Here is an 18,469-nt window from a genome sequence, read left to right on the forward strand (position 1 = left end):
GGGGGGGGTTTAAAAAAAAAATTGGGAGACCCCCCCCCCCCACTCCTTTCCCCTCCCCCACGGAGGATTTTTGGGGATTTGGGACCCCCCCGCCCCCCCCCCACAAATGGTTCGGGCCGGGGGGATTTATTTGGGGGGGGGGGAGGGGATGGGTTGGGTTTGCCCCCCCCCCGGAATCAGCGTGGGAGAGTCCGGGGGGCGGGGCTTGGGGAAGGGGGCGGGGTGCGGAAAGGCGGCCAATGAGAGGCGGCGGGCGTGGTTAAAGGAAAGGGAGCCAATGGGGAAGGAGGAGCGCGGCGTGATTGACGGCGGTGGGCGTGGCTAAAGCAGCGGTGATTGACAACTATGGGCGCGGCTAAACTGTGATTGACAGCTGTGGGCACGGCTAAAATAATTGATTAACAGCCGTGGGCGTGGTTAAACTGATTGACAGTTGCGGGCGCGGCCGAATGGGCGTGATTGACAGCTGTGGGCACGGCTAAAATAATTGATTAATAGCCGTGGGCGTGGTTAAACTGATTGACAGTTGTGGGCGTGGTCAGACTGCTGTGATTGACATCTGCGGGCGTGACCAAACGGCGCTGATTGACAGTAGTGGGCGTGGCTAACCCCACCCCCCCGTGGAGTCCTGCCCCTCCCCCCCGCCCCTCCCCCACCCCCAAAACACAATTTTTTGGGGCCGTTTTTTTTCTCCTTTTTTTTTTTTTTTAATGATCCAGGAACTGCCCCGCCCCCTCCCACAAGCCCCTCCCCCATCCCCAAAATTGGGGGCGTCGAGACCCCTCCCCCCTAAAAATTGGGGGGAGGTGGGAATTTTGGGGGAGGGGGCGTGGCTCCAGAGACCCCAACGTTTTGGGAAGGGGGGGCGGGGTCACTCCTGATTTCCGGGGGGAGATCCCGGGGGGTCTCCGGGGGGGTTTGGGGGTCCCTGGGGGGCGCTGGGACCATCCCGAGGGTCTCTGGGGGGTTCTGGGGGTCCCTGGGGACCATCCCGAGGGTTCGGGGGTCCGTGGGGGGCTCTGGGAGCGCCCCGAGGGTCTCTGGGATCTCCACCGGGGTCTCCCCGGGGACTGAAGACCCCTGACCCACCACCAGGGTCTCCTTGGGGGGCTCTGGGATCTCCACGGGGTTCTCCCCACTCGCTGAAGACCCCGGCCCCACCGCCAGGGTCTCCTCGGAAGGATTTGGGATCTCCACCGGGGTCTCCCCGTGGGCTGGAGACCCCGGCCCCACCGCCAGGGCGTCCTTAGAAGGATCTGAGATCTCAACCAGGTTCTCCTCACAGCCTGGAGACCCCGATCCCACCGCCAGGGTCTCCTTGGAAGAACCGGGGATCTCCACGAGGGTCTCCCCGTGGACCGAGGACCCTGATCCCACCACCAGGGTCTCCTTGGAAGAACAGGGGATCTCCACGAGGGTCTCCCCATGGACTGATCCCCCTGATCCCACCACCAGGGTCTCCTTGGAAGAACAGGGGATCTCCACGAGGGTCTCCCTGTGGACCGAGGACCCCGATCGCACCACCAGAAGCTCCCCGGATGACCCAGATTCCACCTTGAGGCTCTCCCCATGGATCGAGGACCCCGGCCCCACCACCAGGACCTCCTTGGAGGAATTTGGGATCTCCACCAGGTTCTCCCCGTGGACCGAGGACCCCGATCCCACCACCAGAAGCTCCCCGGATTCCACCTTGAGGTTCTCCCCACTCACCGGAACGCCCGGCCCCACCACCAGCACCTCCTTGGAAGGTCCCGAGCCCACCCCGAGGTTCTCCCCGTGGATCGAGGACCCCTGACCCACCACCAGCACCTGCCCAGAGGGATTCCGGATCTCCACCAGGTTCTCCCCGTGGACTGAGGATCCAGATCCCACCACCAGAACCTCCCGGGAAGGGTCTGAGACCCCAGCCGAGTTCTCCCCACCCATTGCAACCTCCTGCCCCACCACCAGCACCTCCTTGGCCGACCCACATTCCACCTCGAGGTTCTCCCCGTGGACCGAGGCCCCCTGCCCCACCACCAGGGTCTCTCTGGGGGGCTCTGACCTCTCCACCAGGTTCTCCCCGTGGACCAAGGACCCCGATCCTACCACCAGAACCTCCCCGGATTCCACCTTGAGGTTCTCCCCACTCACTGGAACGCCCGGCCCCACCACCAGCACCTCCTTGGAAGGTCCTGAGCCCACCCCGAGGTTCTCCCCGTGGACTGAAGCCCCCAACCCAACCACCAAAGTCTCCTTAGAAGCACTTGAGACCCCGACCAGGTTCTCCCCGTGGACCGAGGACCCCGATCCCACCACCAGGGTCTCTCTGGGGGGCTCTGACATCTCCACCAGGTTCTCCCCGTGGACTGAAGATCCCTGCCCCACCACCAGGGTCTCTCTGGGGGGCTCTGACATCTCCACCAGGTTCTCCCCGTGGACCGAGGCCCCCTGCCCCACCACCAGGGTCTCTCTGGGTGGCTTTGGGATCTCCAGCAGGTTCTCCCTGTGGACTGAAGACCCCTGCCCCACCACCAGGGTCTCTCTGGGGGGCTTTGGGATCTCCAGCAGGTTCTCCCCATGGACCGAGGCCCCCTGCCCCACCACCAGGGTCTCTCTGGGGGGCTTTGGGATCTCCACCAGGTTCTCCCCGTGGACCGAGGCCCCCTGCCCCACCACCAGGGTCTCTCTGGGGGGCTCCGACATCTCCACCAGGTTCTCCCCGTGGACTGAAGATCCCTGCCCCACCACCAGGGTCTCTCTGGGGGGCTTTGGGATCTCCAGCAGGTTCTCCCCGTGGACCGAGGCCCCCTGCCCCACCACCAGGGTCTCTCTGGGGGGCTTTGGGATCTCCAGCAGGTTCTCCCCGTGGACCGAGGCCCCCTGCCCCACCACCAGCACCTCCCCGGACGACCCGGATGCCACCTCGAGGTTCTCCCCGTGGACTGAAGACCCCGAGGCCAGCACGAGGATCTCCTGGGAAGGTCCCGAACCCACCCCGAGGCTCTCCCCGCGGACCGAGGACGCCGGCCCCACCACCAGCACCTCCTTGGAAGGCTCCGGCACCCCAGGGCCGCCCTCGCCTCCCTTGGCGCCCTTCCCCTCGCCGCCCTGCCGGTGCATCTTGCGGTGCTTCCAGAGGTTGGAGAAGGACCTGTAGGACTTCCCGCACTCGTGGCAGGGGTAGGGCCGCTCGCCGGTGTGGATCCTCCTGTGCTCGGCCAGGCGCACGGCGATGGCGAAGCTCTTCCCGCACTCCTGGCAGCGGAAGGGGCGCTCGCCGGTGTGGAGGCGCCGGTGGTCCTTCAGGTGGGTGGACTGGCGGAACGCTTTGCCGCAGTCGGGGCACGGGTAGGGCCTCTCGCCCGTGTGGATGCGCCGGTGCACCTGCAGCGAGGTCTCCGTGCTGAACAGCTTGTGGCACTCGCCGCACTCCAGGTTTTTCGCCGCCGCCGCCGCCGCGCGTCGCGGTTGCGCCGCCGCCGCCGCCGCCGCCGCCGCGGAGCTTTCCGGGCTCGTCGCGGCCTTGACGCCGCCGTGGATCTTCTCGTGAGCTTTCAGCCTCGCCGCCGTCCCGGTTTTCTTGCCGCAGATCCCGCACTCGAACCTCCACCCCGCCTTGCCGCTGCACCGGTGCTCCCGCAACGCCGCGGGACCGGCAAAGGCGGCGCCGCAACCCTGGCACACCTGAGGCTGCTGGCCGGAGTGCGCCAGCAGGTGGACGTCCAGCAGCCGGCGCAGCAGAAAGCTGCAGCCGCACTGGCCGCATTTGTAGGGGTACTCCCCGGTGTGGTGGGCGCGGTGCAGGAGGAGCCGGTGGGGGCGGTGGAAGCGCAGCCCGCAGTCGGAGCAGCGGTGCGGGAACCTGCGGAAGTGCAGCTGCTGCAGGTGCTGGCGCAGCGTGGAGCTCTGGGCGAAGCGCTTGCCGCACTGCGGGCACTGGTGCGGCTTCTCGCCGGTGTGCGTCAGGCGGTGGCGCAGGAGGTTGGCCTGCGAGTGGAAGCTGCGGCTGCACTGGTGGCACGGGAAGGGGCGCTCGCCTGCGGGAGGAAGGAGAGGGTTAAAAGGGGACGGGGAGCGCGGGGCAAAGGAGAGGAAGGCAACGCGCGGGAACGAACCAAGTAAGATACGACAGGGAAAGTGCGCGCCACAAACAAAGGAAAATGAAACGCAATAAACGTAATGAAAAAGGTGTAATAAATCAATATCTATATGATACGTGGAACAAATGGAATGGAACGAATATAATCAATGGGATAAATGGAATAAATACAACTTAATGAATATAATAAAAATACTAAAATATATATATAATAAATAAATAAAATATAGTAAATAAAGTATATATGATAAACGAAGGAAATGGAAAGCAATAAATATAATAAATAAAGTATAATAAATAAAAGTATATTTTAATAAAAAATAAATTAAATATTAAAAAAATATAATAAATTAAATAAATAAAATATAGTAAATAAAGTATATATGATAAACGAAGGAAATGGAAAGCAATAAATATAATAAATGAAGTATAATAAATAAATATATATATGATACGTGGAACAAATGGAGTTGAATGAATATAATAAATAGAATAGAATAAATGGAATTGAATAAATATAATAAAATGGAATGAATACCATTTAATATTAAAAAATATTAAAATATATATATAATAAATTAAATAAAATATAGTAAATAAAGCATATATGATAAACGAAGGAAATGGAAAGCAATAAATATAATAAATGAAGTATAATAAATAAAAGTATATTTTAATAAAAAATAAATTAAATATTAAAAATATATAATAAATTAAAGAAATAAAATATAGTAAATAAAGTATATATGATAAACGAAGGAAATGGAAAGTAATAAATATAATAAATAAAGTATAATAAATGAATATATATCCAATAAGTGGAATAAATTGAATTGACTAAATATAAGAAATAAAATAAAGGGAATAAATGGAATTGAATAAATATAGGAAATAAAATATAAAAATAAAAATATAATTAATAAACGAAAAAATTTAATTAATGCAATAAATGAAATATAATAGAAATATGAGAAAAATGTAATAAATAAAATAAATAGAATATAGTAAACGTAATGAATATAATTAATATAATAAATACAATAAAATACATAAAATAAATAAATAAAATATGACAAAGTAAATAAAATAAATAAAAATAAATAAAAACATAATGAACAAAAAGAACAAAATACAATAAACAAAATAAATAAGAATATATAAACAAATAAAAATAGAATAAAAATATATTAAAAACATACATAATAAAGCAAATAAAAATGTAATAAATCAAAGAAATAAAATGTCATAAAAATAAATTAAGTAAAATATAATAAATAAGAAGAAATAAAAATATAATAAAAAATATAAAAAGTCACAAATAAAATAATAATTAAAATATAATAAATAAAAGGATAACTAAAACCTTACAACGAAAATAAACGAAATCTAAGAAATAAGATCCGACAAATAAAACAAACGAAAACAGACAAAATAAACCAAAAGAAACAAACCAAAAATAAATTAAAAAAAAAACCCAACAAAAGCAGAGCGGATAGAATAGAATAGAATAGAATAGAATAGAATAGAATAGAATAGAATAGAATAGAATAGAATAGAATAGAATAGAATAGAATAGAATAGAATAGAATAGAATAGAATAGAATAGAATAGAATAGAATAGAATAGAATAGAATAAAATAAAATAGAATAAAATAGAATAAACTAAACGAAACTAACCAAACCAGCCCCGCCCCCTCGGTGCAGGCCCCACCCACCCGTGTGCGTGCGGGCGTGGTTGCGCAGGTGCGACGACTTCTTGAAGGCCTTCCCGCAGGTGCCGCAGCGGTGCCGGCGCTCCAGGCGGTGCACGAACCGCTGGTGCCTCACCAGGGCCACCTGAGTGCCGAACGCCTTCCGGCAAACCCCGCACTCCAGCCCCTCCTCGGGCGGGGCCGGCGCCACCAAAACCGGCTCGGGCGCAGCCAGCTGGCTCGGCGCCGAGTGGGAGCGCCGGTGATAGAGGAACTTGGTGAAGCTGGCGAAAGTTTTGCCGCAGGCGCCGCAGCGGTGCAGGGGCTCCGCGCCGTGGGAACGGCGGTGCGACAGCAAGGCGGCCTCGGTGTCCAGAGCCAAGCCGCAGTCCAGGCACAGGTAAAGGGAGTCGCGGGCGTGGCCGGCGCGGTGCCGCCGCAGCTCGGCCGGGCTGGGGCACACCTGCGGGCACAGCGGGCACTGGAAACGCCCCAGGGTGTGGCACAGCAGGTGAGCCCGCAGCAGACGCGCGGAGGGCAGCAGCTCGCCGCACCGGTGGCACCGCAGGTCCGGCGGCTGCTGCGCCGGCGCGGGCGCGGCCGTCGTCGCGGCGGGCGGCGCGGGCGAGGGCGCGGCCGGCGCCAGGTGAGTCACCTGGTGCTCCAAAAAGTCTTTGGGGCTCTGGAAGAGCTGCAGGCACTCCCCGCACTCGTAAAGGAGCAGCTGCAGCGGCGCCTCGGCGTTAACCGCGTCGGCCTCGCCGTCCTCGTCCTCGGGCTTGCGGTAGGAATGCTCCACGTCCACCCTGGCCTGGTTTTGGGGCGGGTTTGGGGGCGGGTTGGGGGCCGGATTCTGGGCGTTTCGGTGGCCCTGGCGATGGGCCAGCCACAGCTCCTGGCTCTGGAAGAGGGCGCGGCACTCGGGGCACTCGAAGTGGATCCCACCCGAATTCGGGGAGGGTTTCGGGGGCTCGCCGGGGGTCCCCAGGAGTTTCAGGTGAAGCTCCTGGTGCTCCAGGAGCTGCCCAGGTGTCACCAGGAGGGCGCCGCACTCCAGGCACTGGAATTGGCTCGGCGGGTCCAGCTCGGCCGGGACGCCCAGAAGCTCCAGGTGAGGTTGGGCGGGCACCTGGGGGACAGGTAAGAACAGCTTAAAAAAGATATTATACATCATATTCTGTATGTTGCATGTTATGTTACGTATTGTATGATATATATTATATACCGTACATTGTACATTTTACATCACATACTGCTACATATCGCACCTCATACATTACACATTATATATATTACATAGCGTATATCACATATTGTACATCACAGATTATATATTACATGTTACATATTACATGTTATATGTTGTATATTATATACTATATACCATATACTATGCAATTCATATTACGTATTATATATTATGCAATATGAATTACATATTATACATTATACATTATACATTATACATTATAAATTATACATTATACATTATATATTATACATTATATATTATACATTATAAATTATACATTATACATTATATATTATACATTATATATTATATATTATATATTATATATTATATATTATACATTATATATTATATATCTTATATATTATATATTATATATTATATATTATATATTATATACTATATATTATATATTATATATTATATACTATATATTATATATTATATATTACATCATATCATATATTACATATTACATAATTTATATTATACATTACACGTTATATATGCCATATAGTCGATACTACACATTGTTTATCACACCTTCTCTATTACATATTTTACCTCACACGTCACACATGACATCCCGCGTACAACGCCCTGCGCACCGCACCGTACACACCACACGTGTCGTATGTCACAGGTTATACATCGTGCGTTACACGCCCCAAGCGCCCGACGCCCACACAACCGCAACCAAGCAAGGGAACCTTCCAGAAGGTTCCCCGCGGCCCCGGCGCTCACCTGCACAGGTGCAGCCTGCAGGCTCTGCTGCATGCTCTGCGGCGGCGGCTGCAGGTGCTGCAGGTGCTGCTGGTGGTGCAGCAGCGCCTCCTCCAGGCTGGAGGCCAGGTGGGAGCACTCGGAGCACACGTAGCGGTGCTCCACCAGCAGCAGCGTCTCCTCGGGGGAGGACATCTGGGATGGGGGAAAAATGGGGAAAACCGGGGTTAGAGACGGGGAAAATGGGAAAAATGGGGTTAGAGATGGGGGAAACGGGAAAAATGGGGAGAAATCGGGGTTAGAGACGGGGAAAATGGGAAAAATGGGGTTAGAGATGGGGAAAATGGGAAAAATGGGGAGAAATCGGGGTTAGAGACGGGGAAAACGGGAAAAAATGGGGTTAGAGACGGGGAAATGGGGAGAAAAGGGGGTTAGAGATGGGGAAAACGGGAAAAATGGGGAGAAATCGGGGTTAGAGATGGGGAAATGGGGAAAAATCGGAGTTAGAGATGGGGAAATGGGGAGAAAACGGGGAGAAAATGGGGTCAGAGATGGGGAAAATGGGAAAAATGGGGAGAAAATGGGGTTAGAGACGGGGAAAATCTGCTCCACCAGCAGCTGCGTCTCCTCGGGGGAGGACATCTGGGATGGGGAAAAAAAAATGGGGTTAGAAACAGGGAAAACGGGAAAAACGGGGTAAAATGGGGGAAAAATGGGAGAAAATGGGGTTAGAAATGGGGAAATGGGAGAAAACGGGGTCAGAGACGTGGAAATGAGGAGAATAACGGGAGAAAATGGGGTAAAATGGGAAAAAACGGGGAGAAAATGGGGTTAGAACGGGGAAAATGGGAAAAATGGGGAGAAAATGGGGTTAGAACGGGGAAAATGGGAAAAAACGGGGAGAAAATGGGGTTAGAGACGGGGAAATGAGGTTAGAAACGGGGGAAATGGGGAAAAATGGGAGAAAATGGGGGGAAACACAGTTAGAGATGGGGAAATGGAGAAAATGGGGAGAAAATGGGAAAAAAACGGGGAGAAAATGGGGTGAAAATGGGGAAAAGGAGAGAAATGGGGGGAAAACGGGGAGAAAAATGGGGTTAGAGAGGGGGAAATCGGGAAAAACCGGGGGAGAGAGGCGGCAAACTCAGGGGCAGCGACGGCCCCGACCAATCCCTCCCCAAAATCCCCCCGAATCCCCCAAATCTCCCGAATTTCCCCCCAAAATCCCCCCCAGGATCCCCGAAATCCCCCCCGAACCCCTCAGACAACCCCGACCCCCTCCGGGAACCCCCAAATTCCCCCCAAATCCCCCAAAATTTCCCCAAATTTCCCCAAATTTCCCCCAAAATCTTCCCCGCCGTCACCTCCGGCCTCTCCGGCGCTCCCGCGCCGCCACCCCCCAACAAGGCGCGTCCTGATTGGCCGCCGACTCCTCCGCGCCGCCTCAAGGCGCCGGACCAATCAGCGCGCGGCTGCGTGACGTCACAGCGCTCCATATATGGAGTGGGAGGAACCAACCGCGCCGGGGGCGGGGGGATTTGGGAGGGACCAAAAATTGCGATTTTTCTGGGGAGGGAAAAATTGAAATTTTGGGAGATTTTTGGGGGTGGGAGGACAGGGGAAGGCGGATTGTACCAACCGCGGGCTGCGGGGGGGGGAAACGGGGGGTCTGGGGGGGCTTGGACCATCCCAAGGGGATTCTAGGGGGGGCTTGGACCATCCCAAGGGGATTCTGGGAGGGCTTGGACCATCCCAAGGGGATTCTGGGGGGCCTTGGACCATCCCAAGGGGATTCTGGGAGGGCTTGGACCATCCCAAGGGGATTCTGGGAGGGCTTGGACCATCCCAAGGGGATTCTGGGAGGGCTTGGACCATCCCAAGGGGATTCTGGGGGGGCCGTGGATCATTCCAAGGGGATTCTGGGGGGGCCTTGGATCATTCCAAGGGGATTCTGGGAGGGCTTGGACCATCCCAAGGGGATTTGGGAGGGGGCTTGGACCATCCCAAGGGGATTCTGGGAGGGGCTTGGATCATTCCAAGGGTATTCTGGGAGGGCTTGGACCATCCCAAGGGGATTCTGGGAGGGCTTGGACCATCCCAAGGGGATTCTGGGGGGCCTTGGACCATCCCAAGGGGATTTGGGGGGGGGCTTGGACCATTCCAAGGGGATTTGGGGGGACTTGGACCATTCCAAGGGGATTCTGGGAGGGCTTGGACCATCCCAAGGGGATTCTGGGGGGGGCTTGGACCATCCCAAGGGGATTCTGGGAGGGCTTGGACCATCCCAAGGGGATTTGGGGGGGGGCTTGGACCATCCCAAGGGGGATTCTGGGAGGGCTTGGACCATCCCAAGGGGATTTGGGGGGGGGCTTGGACCATTCCAAGGGGATTCTGGGAGGGCTTGGACCATCCCAAGGGGATTCTGGGGGGCCTTGGACCATTCCAAGGGGATTCTGGGAGGGCTTGGATCATTCCAAGGGGATTCTGGGAGGGCTTGGACCATTCCAAGGGGATTCTGGGAGGGCTTGGACCATCCCAAGGGGATTCTGGGGGGCCTTGGACCATCCCAAGGGGATTCTGGGAGGGGCTTGGACCATTCCAAGGGATTTGGGGGGGGGCTTGGACCATTCCAAGGGGATTTTGGGGGGGGCTTGGACCATTCCAAGGGGATTCTGGGAGGGCTTGGATCATTCCAAGGGGATTCTGGGAGGGCTTGGACCATCCCAAGGGATTCTGGGAGGGCTTGGACCATCCCAAGGGGATTCTGGGGGGCTTGGACCATCCCAAGGGGATTTGGGGGGAGCTTGGACCATTCCAAGGTGGATTTTGGGGCGGTCCGGACCATTCCAAGAAGATTTCGGGGGGTCCTGGACCATTCCAAGAGGATCTTGGGGAGTTCTGGATCATTCCAAAGAGGATTCTGGGGGTCTGGGAGGGTCAGGACGAGGTTGGGAGTTTCTCTTCACAGACAAAATTTTTAAAGTTTTATTTTTTCATTTTCCTTTTCTGTTTTTTTTTTGTTTGTTTGTTTTTTTGGTTTTCTTTTTATTGTTCCCCGCGTCCGACGCTCGCGGGGCCGATGGAAAAGGCGGGAAAAAAAACGGGGGAAAAAATCAGAAATTTAGAAAAAACCAAAAAACGGAAAAAAAAAAAAACCCGAAACGACAAGCAAAAAAAAAAATTACAATAAAATAAAATAAAATAAAAAACAACAACAAAAAAAATCGGAACAAAACCCCACAAGAAACGACGAGGGAAGGGGGCGTGGCTAAGGAAGGGGCGTGGCTCATGGATGGGCGTGTACCATTTAAAGTTTAAAGGGTGTGGCCTTAAAGGGGGTGGGGTTAAAATAGGGTGGGGTTAGAAATGACCATATACGGACAAGTGGGTGGGGCCACAGCAATGGGTGGGGCAGGGAAAGGGGCGTGGATAATGAAAAGGGGCGTGGCCAAAATAGACCAAAGTGGGGAGGGGCAGAAATAGAAATTCCCTTTTTTTTTCCCCATTTTTGGGGTTTTTTCCCTTTTTTGTTTTTTTTTCTCTTTTTTTTTTTTTTTGGCTCTTTTCCTGCTTTTTTTTTTGCTTTTTTAAGTTTTTCCCTTTTTGGTTTTTTTTTCCTCTTTTTTTTTTCTTTTTGGTTTTTCTTTTTCTATTTTTTTTTTTTTTTGGTCAAAATTAATTTTTTTTTCCTTCACTTTTTTTTTGTTTGTTTATTTTTTTCCCCCTCCCCCGGTTTTTTTTCAGGGAAAGGTTTTGAGTAGTTTTTTTTTTTTTTTTTGGTTTTTTTCATAATTTCTATTTTTTTGTTGTTGTTTTTTTCTTTTTTTTTCTTTTTTTAAATTTTTTCTGACCCGATTTTGGGTCGGTTCCGGTACAAAAAAAAAACGAGGGGGGGGGGAGGGGAGGGGGAGGGGCGGCGGGGGGTGGGGGAGGGGCGTCTTTGGCTTCTCGCCGCCCCCGGGGACACTTGGGGGGGGAGGGGGGGTCCAAAAAATGGGGAAAAACCCCCAAAAATTGGCTAAAAAGCCAAATTTTAAAAAGGGCAAAAAACCAAAACAAAACAAAAGGTTAAAACCCAAAAAATTGGGGCAAAAAATCAGAAAAAATGGGGAAAAACACAAGAAAAATGGAAAAACTCCAAAAAAAAGGGGAAAAAACCCCGAAAATTGAGGAAATACCCCAACAAATGGGGAAAAAACCCAAAAATGGGGGAAAATCTAAAAAAAGGAGGGAACCCCCCCCAAAAAAGGATAAAAACCCCAAAATAGAGGAAAACGCCCCCAGAAAAGGGGGAAACGCAAAAAAAAGGAGAAAACCTCCAAAAAAAAAGTAAAAACCAAAAAACCAAAAGGGAAAAACCTCAAGAAAAAAGGGGGGGAACCCGAAAAATGGAGGAAAAACCCCCAAAATGGAGGAAAAACCAAAAAAATTGAGGAAAAACCCCAAAAATTGAGGAAAAACCAAAAAAAAAGGGGGGAAATCCCCCAAAATGGAGGAAAACCCCCCAAAATTGAGGAAAAACCCCAAAAATGGAGGAAAAACCAAAAAAATTGAGGAAAAACCCCAAAAATTGAGGAAAAACCAAAAAAAAGGGGGGAAATCCCCCAAAATGGAGGAAAACCCCCCAAAATTGAGGAAAAACCCCAAAAATTGAAGAAAAAACAAAAAAATTGAGGAAAAACCCCCAAAAATTGAGGAAAAAACAAAAAAAAAAAGGACGGAAATCCCCCAAAATGGAGGAAATGCCCCAAAAATTGGGGGAAAAGTCTCCCCAAAAATAAATTCGGGAATATTTGGGGTCGGGGAACCCCCAAATTCAGGGGGACCCCCCCCCCAAAAAAGGGATTTTAAATAAGGATCCCCCCCCCAATTTTGGGGGGGGAGGGGAGGGAGGATCCCCCCAAAATTTGGGATTGGGGGAGGGGGAGGGGGCGGGGACAGGGGACCTGGGGGGGGCGCCCCGGGATTTGGGGGCGCCCCAAAAACGGGGGTTGGGGGGGGCGGGACCCTTCCCCCAAAAGCTCCTCCCCCCAAAATTCCGGGGGAGGGGCTCTTTGGTTGTCTCTGAGGTATTTGTGTCCGGGGGGGGCCGGGGGGGCGTGGTCAGGGCAGGCCACGCCCCCTCGCCGGGCCCTCTTTGGCTGCAGGATTGGGGGGAGGGGGGAGGTGACGTCGTTGGGGGCGTGGCGGTGACGTCGTTTGGCGTGGCGGTGACGTCGTTGGGCGCGGGAGCGACGTCGTTGGTGGGGCGGTGACATCGTTAGGCGTGGCGGTGACGTCATCAGGGCGTGGCGTGGTGGGCGGGGCCCACGGTGGGGGTGACGACATAGGGGAGGCCGAGGTCGTGGGGTCACCGAGGTCACCATGGCCAAAATGGCCGCCATGATCATGGCCAAAGCCACCAAGGCCACCAAGGTCATGAAGGCCACCATGACCATGGTCAAGGTCACCAAGGTCACCAAGGCCACCAAGGTCACCAAGGTCACAGCCAAGGCCCAGTGGTGATGGCCAACATGGCCACCATGACCTTGGCCAAGGCCACGAAGGTCACCAAGGTCACCATGACCACCATGACCACCATGACCACCATGACCAGGGCCAAGGCCACCATGATGATGATGATGGCGATGGCCACCGTGACCGTGGCCGAGGTCACAACGACATGACCATGGTCACCATGGCCACCGTGAGGATGATGACGGTCACCACGACCACCGTGACCACCATGATGGTCGCCATGACCAAGATGACCACGACCAAGGCCGTGATCACCACAACGGCCATGGCCGACGCCACGATGACCATGACCGCGGTCACCAATGCCAGGATGACCACAATGAGCACAACCGTGGCCACCGTGACCACCACGATGACCGCCATGGCCACCATGACCAAGACGACCACAACCAAGGCCCCGATGACCACGACCATGGTCACCAAGACCACAATGACCACGATGGCCACAACCGAGGCCACCATGACCATGACCATGACCACCAAGGCCACCACGATGACGATGATGGCCACCACGACCATCATGATGACCACCACGACCAAGATGACCAGAATGACCACAACCAAGGCCAGGATGACCACAATGACCACAACCACGACCACCATGACGATGGTCACCACCATGGCCACCATGACCAAGATGACCGCAACCAAGGCCACCATGACCACCATGACCACGCCCACCACCACGCCCACGCCCGCCCCATTCCCACCCCGCCCCTCCCCCCGGGGGTTCTTCCCCCCCCAAAATCTTCATTTTTGGTTTCAGTTCTGAGGTAATTCCGGGGCCCCCCTCCCCCCCCCCCGGGGCCCGTTTTTGGTTCATTCATTTTTGGTCTAAAAAAATCCTTTTTTTGGTGTTTTTTTCACACTTTTTGGCGGGTTTTTTTTGGCTGAGGTTTGGGTGCGGTGCTTCTTTTTTTCTTTTTTTTTTTTTGGCTTTTTTTTGTCCTTTTTTTCGGGGCAAATTTCGCCTCTTTTTGTCCATTTTTTTGAGGCAAATTTCGCCTCTTTTTGTCCATTTTTCCGGGGCAAATTTCGCCTCTTTTTGTCCATTTTTTCGGGGCTTCTTTTGCCTCCTTTTCTCCTTTTTTTTTTGGCATTTTCCATCCTTTTTTTGGCATTTTCAGTCCTTTTGTTTTTGCCACTTTTTTTGTCCTTTTCTGGCCATTTTTGGCCAGATTTTGTCCATTTTTTGTCCATTTTCCTCCTTTTCGTGTCCATTTTCACCTCTTTTTTCCTTTTTCCTCCATTTTTTTCTCCTTTTTCCTCCTTTTCCTCCTTTTTCCTCCATTCCCGCTCCTTCCATCTCCATTTTTGGCGCTTTTTTTGGATCATTTTTTGGCTTTTTAAACCTTTTTTTGGGCCTTCTTCGGCTCTTTTTTTTTTAAATTTTTTTTCTCCTTTTTTGTCTTTTTTTTTTAAACATTTTTCACCTTTTTCCCTTTTTTTTCTTTGGCTTTTTCCTCCTTTTTTTTTTCGTTATTTTGCTTTTTTTCCCACTTTTCAGTCGCTATTTTTTTTTCCCTTTTCCAAACCTCCCGAATTTGGGGGATTTTCCCCCAATTTATTTTATTTTTGCCTTTTTTCCATCATTTCCTTCCTCGTTTTCCTCCAGCATCAGCGACGCTTTTTTTTTGTTCACGTAAAAATTAAAAAAAAAACCACCCACAACAACCAACCCCAAATTTTCCTTTTTTTCCCTCATTTTTCCTCCATTTTTTTCAGAGTTTTTTCCCTTTTTTTTTTTTTTTTTTGTCTCTCTCTGTCCCAAACCCCCCAAAAAGCCCCAAAACGCCCCAAAAATTCCGAGGGCTGGGGGATGGGTGGGGCTACATTCCAAGCCGGGGGGAGGGACCCCCCTTTAATTCCTATTTTTGGTATTTTTAATCCAAAAAAAAAAAAAGCGATTTTTCGGGGGTAAAAATTTCGCTTTTTTTCTCCTTTTTTCACAGTTTTTTTGTTGTTTTTTTTTTCCTTGCCCCGGAGGCGAATTCTGGGGCGAATTCCGGGGATTTTGGGGCTCCGTGAGGTATTCTTGGCTGTGGGGGAGGGGTCAGGCACTGCGGGGGGAGGGGCCGGGGGGATTTTTTGGTCTTTTTCAGCCTCTTTGGGCTCCGGGGGGGATTTTTGGGTTTTTTCCCTTTTTTTGGTCTTTTTTTTCCCGCTATTTTTTTCCTCTTTTTTTCTTTTTTTTTCCTCTTTTTTTCCCTTTTTTTCCTCTTTTTTTTGGTCGGGATTTTTTTTCCTTTTCTCCAACTTTTCCGAGGTTTTTTTCCCGCTTTTTTTCCTCCTCTTTTCTCCTTCTTTTCCCTCTTTCCCGATTTTTCTTCTTCTTTTCCCCTTCTCGTTTTTCCCTTTTTTTTTGCCTCATTTTTTAGGCGCCTTTTCCCTTTTTTTTCTTTTTCCGACTTTCTTTTCCCACTTTTTTGCTGCTTTTTTTCCTCTTTTCCTTTTCCTTCTTCCTCTTCTTTCCTCCTTTTTTTTTTCCTTTTTTCTCTTTATTTTTCTCCTCCCAGCTCCGTTTTACTTTTTCCTTTTTTTCTTTCTCGAATTTATCTTTTTTTTCCTCAAAATTTTCGTTTTTTCCTCGGATGTTTTCACCTTTTTGCGCGAATTTTCAGATTTCTTCATTTTTACCAGTTTTTCTCGAAATTTTTCTCCTTTTTCTCATCAAAATTTTTCCGTTTTCCCTCGGACTTTCCTTGAATTTCTCCTCGATTTTTTTTTCCTTTTTCAAACAATTTTTCCACTTTTTCCTCGGATTTTTCACCTTTTTCCTCGATTTCTTCGTTTTCTTCCATTTTTTTTCCCGTTTCTCCTCGAAATTTTTTCCCATTTTCCCACAGATTTTTTTTTCCCTTTTTCCCCATTTTCCCCCCATTTTCCTCCGTCCCCCCTCCCCCCACATCCGCGCCCCTCCCCCTCCCCAAAGGGGACAATAAATAACGGGGTGGGGGGAGGGGCACGGGGGGAGTGGCGCGAAATCTCTCCAAAATTTCCCAAAATTTTCCCCCCCCAAAAAATCGGATTTTTTTTTTCCCAAAATCCCCCGAATTTCCCCCAAAACTTTCCCCTCCCCCCCCGCGCGAGGTCAGACGTTGCGAACTTTGGGCTGAGCTGGGGGTGGGGGAGGGGAGGGGTCGTTCCCGCCCCTCCCCCACCCCCCGGGGGAGGAGGACTTTTTTTTTTTTTTTTTTTTTTTTTGGTGCGAAAAAGTCACTTTTTGGGGGCGGGGGGAGGGGCTTTTCCCTCGCCCCTCCCCCCGCCTCAAAACGGGGCGAAATTCGCCCTTTTTGGGTCTTTTTTCCCCCCCAAAAACATAATTTGGGGGGGGTGGGGGAGGGGCGGGGGGATTTGAGGCTCCTCCCCCACCCCGCCCCCGATCAGAGCGTTAATTAAATTAAATTAAATTAAATTAAAGGTGGGGGGGAGGGGTTTTTGGTTTGTAGCTGGTGGTGGGGTGGGGTGGGGGAGGGGCGGGACCTCCCCCCCCTTCCTCTCCGCCCCTCCCCCACCCCTCACTCGCCCCCCCCCGGGTGGGGGAGGGGAGGGGGCGTCGCTGTCGCTGCAGGAGGAGCAGGAGGGGGAGGGGCAGCAGGAGGGGGGAGGGGCGGGGAGGGGGAAGAGGGCGGGGCTCGCCCCTCCCCCACCCCCGCCCGGGCCCCTCCCCCCCCCCCAGCAGCAGCGGCGCCGCCCCCGCCTCGAGTCCTGGGCGGGGCCGGGGGGTCCCAGCGCCGGTCAGGGCTGTGGGGGGAGGGGAAACGACAGAGGGGAGGGGGCGTCAGGGGAGGACCCCAAAATTATCGCAGAGACCCCAAAACATACCCGGAACTTCCCCCCCAAAAAAATCCCGCCCAAAACTGCCCTAAAAAGTCCCGAAATCACCCCAAAAATCCCGCCCGAAACTGCCCCAAAAAATCCCAAAATCACCCCAAAAATCCCGCCCGAAACTGCCCCAAAAAATCCCAAAATCACCCCAAAAATCCCGCTTGAAACTGCCCCAAAAAATCCCAAAATCACCCCAAAAATCCCACCCAAAACTGCCCCAAAAAGTCCCGAAATCACCCCAAAAAAATCCCATAGAGACCCCAAAAATCCCGCCCAAAACTGCCCCAAAAAGTCCCAAAATCACCCCAAAAATCCCACCCAAAACTGCCCCAAAAAGTCCCAAAATCACCCCAAAAATCCCGCCCAAAACTGCCCCAAAAAGTCCCGAAATCACCCCAAAAAAATCCCATAGAGACCCCAAAAATCCCGCCCAAAACTGCCCCAAAAAGTCCCAAAATCACCCTAAAAATCCCACCCAAAACTGCCCCAAAAAATCCCAAAATCACCCCAAAAATCCCACCCAAAACTGCCCCAAAAAGTCCCAAAATCACCCCAAAAATCCCGCCCGAAACTGCCCCAAAAAGTCCCAAAATCACCCCAAAAATCCCACCGGGAACCGCCCCTAAAGATCCCAAATACACCCCCAAAAAATCCCATAGAGACCCCAAAAATCCCGCCCAAAACTGCCCCAAAAAATCCCAAAATCACCCCAAAAAAATCACACGGAGATCCCAAAAATCCCACTCGAAACTGCCCCAAAAAGTCCCAAAATCACCCCAAAAATCCTGCCCGGAATCGCCCCAAAATTCACACCTGGAACCCCCCCCAAAATTTCCACTGAGACCCCAAAATTCCCACCAGGAACCCCCTAAAAATCCCACCCCGAATCTCCCCAAAAAATCCCAAAAATCCCGCCCGAAACTGCCCCAAAAAATCCCAAAATCACCCCAAAAAAATCCCACCGGGAACCGCCCCCAAACATCCCAAAATCACCCCAAAAAATCCCATAGAGACCCCAAAAAATCCGACCCGAAACTGCCCCAAAAAGACCCGAAATCACCCCAAAAATCCGACCCGGAACCGCCCCAAAAAATCCGCAGGGGGAGGGGCCCGGAGCTGTCAATCACACCTGTCCCCTCGCACCTGTGACGTCACACCTGTCAATCACCAGTCACACCTGTCAAACACACACCCGTGACGTCACGTCTCGCACCTGTCAATCATCCGCCCGTCAATCAAGCCCTGCCACACCTGGGACGTCCCGCCTGTCAATCACGCGCCTGGCACACCCGTCAATCAATCACGCACCTGGCACACCTGTCAATCACGCACCTGTGACGTCACACCCACCTTGGATGGTGGCCAGAGGGGCGGGGC

General features: G+C 51.5%; 1 protein-coding gene across 1 annotated transcript; it reads right to left on the minus strand.

The window, feature by feature from the left end:
* Window positions 1-687: 687 nt before the first annotated feature.
* LOC136306005 (uncharacterized) lies at window positions 688-9,137 on the minus strand. Its single transcript, XM_066209356.1, has 4 exons — window positions 9,112-9,137; window positions 7,769-7,942; window positions 5,797-6,901; window positions 688-4,019 (listed from the first exon to the last, which is right to left on the minus strand). Exons 2-4 carry the CDS (start codon window positions 7,940-7,942, stop codon window positions 790-792), a joined length of 4,509 nt encoding a protein of 1,502 aa, XP_066065453.1. The 5' UTR covers window positions 9,112-9,137; the 3' UTR covers window positions 688-789.
* Between the last annotated feature and the right edge of the window lie 9,332 nt (window positions 9,138-18,469).

Source organism: Chamaea fasciata, unplaced genomic scaffold (genome assembly GCF_029207755.1).
Source record: "Chamaea fasciata isolate MVZ Bird 193981 ecotype frontalis unplaced genomic scaffold, bChaFas1.0.hap1 SCAF_881, whole genome shotgun sequence".
NCBI classification, from domain to species: domain Eukaryota; kingdom Metazoa; phylum Chordata; class Aves; order Passeriformes; family Sylviidae; genus Chamaea; species Chamaea fasciata.

Coding starts and splice junctions, on each gene's coding strand:
- LOC136306005 (XM_066209356.1), bottom strand. CDS start 7,942: ATGTCCTCCCCCGAGGAGACGCTGCTGCTGGTGGAGCACCGCTACGTG. Junction 6,902..7,768: donor TGCAGGCTGCACCTGTGCAG/GTGAGCGCCGGG, acceptor CCTGTCCCCCAG/GTGCCCGCCCAACCTCACCT. Junction 4,020..5,796: donor CCACGCCCGCACGCACACGG/GTGGGTGGGGCC, acceptor TTCCTCCCGCAG/GCGAGCGCCCCTTCCCGTGC.